Below are 4,391 nucleotides of genomic sequence, written 5' to 3' on the forward strand. Positions count from 1 at the left end.
TAAGTCTTCTTCTGAGACTTAACCCAATCTGAGAGGTGGCCACTGATATACACGCACTGCCATTTAAAAAATAAAAATGGGGGAATTTGCCGGAAGCCGATCTACCCTTGCTGCTTGACACAGTCGCTGCAGGGAAGAAACATCTGCACAGCTTATGGTTCAAGGGACCTGGCGTATATGGCATACTGTTCTTAATATGTTTGCTCCCCTTCTTAAGCACTATGAGTTTTAACCAAGGTCACCTCTCTGAGAAAGGTTGTTTCCCCAGGTAGGGATTTTCCCCTGGAGTTAGGGAGGAAATAAAACCTGATTAGGCCCTTATTTCTACACTAGCCTTTGATCCCATGACAAAGACATACTTCCTACCTTCAAACCATACCAGGCAGGTAAAATCAAGCCAAAAACAATGGGAAATCTCATAACCTTCCTAATCACATCTAGTTGACCAGATGTTTTCTGCTCACAGTTCCATATGGTGGCAACTATTTTTAAACATAAAGTGTATAGTACATGTAGTAAAAAGCACGTTTCTCCAGCTGCACCACAAGGACATCAACTTGTTTTGCTCCCCTGCTTTAAGGATCACCCAAAGGCTCGAGCTTGAACCCTGTGCAGCTGGTTAGCCTTTGTGCTCCCTGACCAAGCTTAGCCACGTCACTCCCCTAGAGGACCAAGCCCTATAGTATTGATGGGTCAGCATAATCCATCCACCACGGCCACAGAAAAAGCCCACATTCACTGGAAGCATAATCCACGTACATATTTCTGCCCATTAAACAAAAGCCACTAGCAAATCTGAAACAACTCGGCTAAACTTGGAGTTATACCTCCTTTATTTCCGATTATTGAGTGTGCTCCACAACCTGAGCCCCTTCCACATTCTGCAACGGTTTCTCCAACCCCCTGCAAACCGCATCAGTGAATCCCCCAGCACTTGTGAACCAACGTATCCTCGCGGCCAACTTGCAGCAGCCTATTGCCGCATTCTTCCCAGCGAGTAACCTGCCCCTTCTCCACCACCACAAACTTCCACTCGACCACTGTATCTGCTGGCAGGGAGACAGAACGAGACCAGAGCCCCCCCGGGCTGTACTGGAGGGGGAGGTAAGTGGTCCACCTCCCAAGCCTCTCATGGTCTCCAGTGATGGCAACGAACTGCGCCCTGGTGCTGGTGACATAATGGACCTGGAACCTGACACTGACTTGCTGAGACTCTGAAGTCATCACTTTCCTTTTTGTCTTAACATCCGCTTCCTGACCACTTGCTTCCACAAGGCTGTTTCTGCCATAGTCCGCTCCCTGGTTCGGGCTTAATGTCGGAGCCTCAAGACTGCCACCCAAGCCAATATCCCCCCAAGACGAGTGCCTGGACACCATCTCCCAGTCCTCCGAGTCCTGTCTGTCCAGCTGGGCAAGGCTCACGTCGTCTTCACCTCTGTCCACGAGCAGGATGCTAGAAGGCAGTGTCTCTGCCAAACATGGAGCTGCGTTAGCAGGCATCTCTTGTCCTTTTTGGAATCCCCATTCTCCCATAAGAGATTCATGGCTTTCGCTGCCTGAAGCTTCTATGTGGCCTTCGATCGCAGATGTAGCTACAGATTGTGCGTCCGGAAACCATCCAAAAGGAGCATGCTGTCTTGAATTGTCATGGTCACCGTGTTCTCCAGGAGGACTCTGCAGTCTCCACGCTGCTTCCTGCACGCTGCCAGGGCCTTTGGTCTCTGAAACCAAACACCTATTGCTTTCTTGAAGATGCTCTATAAAGACAGAATGTAACCGTCAGTTCTCATGAGAGGAAATGAAGCTGGGCTGAGGAAATAGGTTTAGTCATTGAAGATTTTACCACTCATCTATCTGCAGTTCACAAAATCTATCCCTACTAAAATCCCGTACCTCATCACCTAGCTCAGACACTGACCCAATATGGTCTGTGTGCTAAGAATATGCATGTGTGCCCAACAATAAAAGGCATATCCAGGAATGTCGAGGAAGTGGCAAGTGTACAGGCAGAAGAGTACAGTCCTCAACTTCTGCATTCCAGGCCATACTGGCATGCACCCACGTCAGGTTGTTTGGCTCCTGTTATCAAGATGTGCAGCCTGTGGAGCGAAGGGCTGGATGGCTACCCTACAACCCGCAGAGTGCACTCGTGCTCTCAGGAACTGTGGGCAGCCCAGGGATCAGCGCTCACAGATGCTGGCAGCTGCCCGTGGGAGAACACACAGGACAGCAGTGCCTCATGGGCAGGAGCTGGGGGGGAGGGTGGTAGAGGAGGTAGAAGAGGGCTGTTCTCTCCTTGCCAACCCCATGTCCATCAGGAAGCTCTTCAACAAACCATTGGCTTTTTACACCCCCTCACACTGTATGCTTTAAAAAATGTTCTTAAAAGTACACAATCCAAGCTCTCTTAAAGACTCAGTTTCCTTCTTGGTCACCTCCTTGATAGTCTAAATTGTTCCCTACAAGATCAAAATCTCCAGTCATACAATCATCCAGATGGGTTTTGTTGTTGTTGTTGTTATTTTGTTTTAAGATTTATTTTTATTTTTAAATATATTTTTATTAATTTCAGAGAGGAAGGGAGAGGGAGAGAAAGAGAAACATCAATGATGAGAGAGAATCATTGATTAGCTGCCTCCTGCACACCCCCAACTGGGGATCGGGATTGAGCCTGCAACCCTGGCTTGTGCCCTTGACTGGAATCAAAACCGGGACCCTTCAGTCTGCAGGCCAACACTCTATCCACTGAGTCAACCCAGCAAGGGCTGCTTTAAGATTTTTAAAAATAAGATTTTTAGAGAGAGAAGGGAGAGGGAGAGAAACATCAATGTGAGAGTGGAGCATCAACCAGCTGCCTCCTGCATGACCCAATGGGGATGGAGCCTGCAACCCAGACATGTGCCCTGACTGAGAATTGAACCAGCAACCTTTCGGTGCACTGGACAAAACCAAACCAACTGAACCACACCGGCCAGGGCACAGATGGGGTTTTTTGAGGGATATGGAAGGATGTGAGGGAAAGTAGTCTTTAATTTTCTCTATAATGGTGGGATTGGAAGTAAGACAGAAACAAATATTACTCCGAACCCCCCGAATCTTTCAACCTGAAACATAGGATCAGATAAAGGAAAATGAGCTCTCTGCTCACCCAAACCAATGGCAGGAAAGGCACAGGGGCAGACCTTCAAGTTCACAGATGTTATCACTGGCAGGCTGGAGAGGCAATGGCGACTTGCCCAGGAGACACTGGAAAGTAAGGTCTCTGCCAGTGCTCCTACTTCGCCTGGCATGCCCTTTCCAAAATGTAGAGATTTAACCCTGCATGGCCATTCTACTCATCGGAGTCCCCTATTCAGTATCCTGTTTAAGTCCTTTCCCCCGGGGTTAGGCAGCCCTGCGCTGTTGTGGTGAGCGTGGGGGAGGGCCCGCAGAGCCTTCGTGGCCAGAGTCCAACCTGAACTTTGCTTTCCAGACAGAAGCATCCAGATAGCGGGAGGTGCCCCACAGCGGGTGTTCCCAAGCCCAGCTCTTCCACGGCGGCGTGAGGGTGGGAGGACCTGAGTCTATGGGATTGAGACTGAGAACACGTCCCTGCTCCATCAGAGGTTGAAGAGGGTTGCATGGGTCCCCCAAACCTCCGCACTCCTTTCCGAAGTCCGGGAGGGGCGCCGCCACTGCAGCCGCCCGCACTGCGCCTCGCGCCGCCGGGCAGAGCCCAGGCCCACGAGAGGCACAGGGCAGGTCCTCAGGGTCGGTCCCTGGGGACAGAGGCGAGGCGGGGCGCCGTCCTAGGAGGAACCGCCAGGGCATCCCCAGGGCTTCGGGAGAAGGCGAGAAACCTGTGCGGTGCGTGCGCACCAGCCTGGGAACTACTGGGCGCGGGGAGGGTCCTAGCCCGGGTGGGAAAGTTCGTCCCTGGAAATGAATGCTCCAGGTGGGCATGTTCCTCCCTCCGAATTTCAGAGCCCTTGGCAGAGCCCTGGAGACGCGGAGAGGAAGGGACAGCACCTGGTTTGGTGATCGGCTCCCGCCTGGAAGGTCCCGGGCTCAGTCCGCTGCCGCTACTCTGATCGCCTCCGGCCGACGCAGCCTTTCCCAGAGCGGCGTCCTTCTCCCGCTCCGCGTCCCCCTTCTTTCCCTTGTCGCGCAGCAGCCAGATGAACAGCGCTCCGGCCAGACCTCCTCCGACCAGCAGGGCGGACCAGACGGCGCCCATGGCTGAGAGGCCGCAGCTCGGGACACGACGGCGACAGGGACCCGGGCTCGGGTCACGAACGCAAAGCCACACCTACCCGCGCGCTCCAGCCTTTTACGGTCCCCGTTGGCCGCACTCTGCGCGGAGCCCAGCCCTCCGCGCCTGAAACTCAACTTTCCCAGCCCCGCCCCCCGCC

At 52.8% G+C, this 4,391-nt stretch overlaps 1 protein-coding gene across 2 annotated transcripts; it reads right to left on the minus strand.

Moving 5' to 3' along the window:
• Window positions 1-313: 313 nt before the first annotated feature.
• STBD1 (starch binding domain 1) lies at window positions 314-4,383 on the minus strand. Of its 2 annotated transcripts, none has more exons than XM_006754541.2 (2): window positions 4,009-4,383; window positions 314-1,757 (listed from the first exon to the last, which is right to left on the minus strand). In XM_006754541.2, exons 1-2 carry the CDS (start codon window positions 4,214-4,216, stop codon window positions 916-918), a joined length of 1,050 nt encoding a protein of 349 aa, XP_006754604.1. In that variant the 5' UTR covers window positions 4,217-4,383; the 3' UTR covers window positions 314-915. The 2 variants fall into 2 exon arrangements, with proteins under 2 accessions (XP_006754604.1, XP_006754605.1); XM_006754542.2 differs by lacking the exon at window positions 4,009-4,383 and adding an exon at window positions 3,149-3,994.
• Window positions 4,384-4,391: the final 8 nt, after the last annotated feature.

The sequence above is a fragment of the Myotis davidii genome, unplaced genomic scaffold, assembly GCF_000327345.1.
Source record: "Myotis davidii unplaced genomic scaffold, ASM32734v1 scaffold892, whole genome shotgun sequence".
Taxonomy (NCBI): domain Eukaryota; kingdom Metazoa; phylum Chordata; class Mammalia; order Chiroptera; family Vespertilionidae; genus Myotis; species Myotis davidii.

What these genes read in the sequence shown, in the direction of transcription:
- STBD1 (XM_006754541.2), bottom strand. Translation starts at nt 4,216, where the DNA reads ATGGGCGCCGTCTGGTCCGCCCTGCTGGTCGGAGGAGGTCTGGCCGGA. An exon ending in GGAGCCGATCACCAAACCAG is followed by an intron (nt 1,758 to 4,008) that starts GTGCTGTCCCTT and finishes CTGTCTTTATAG; the next exon opens with AGCATCTTCAAGAAAGCAAT.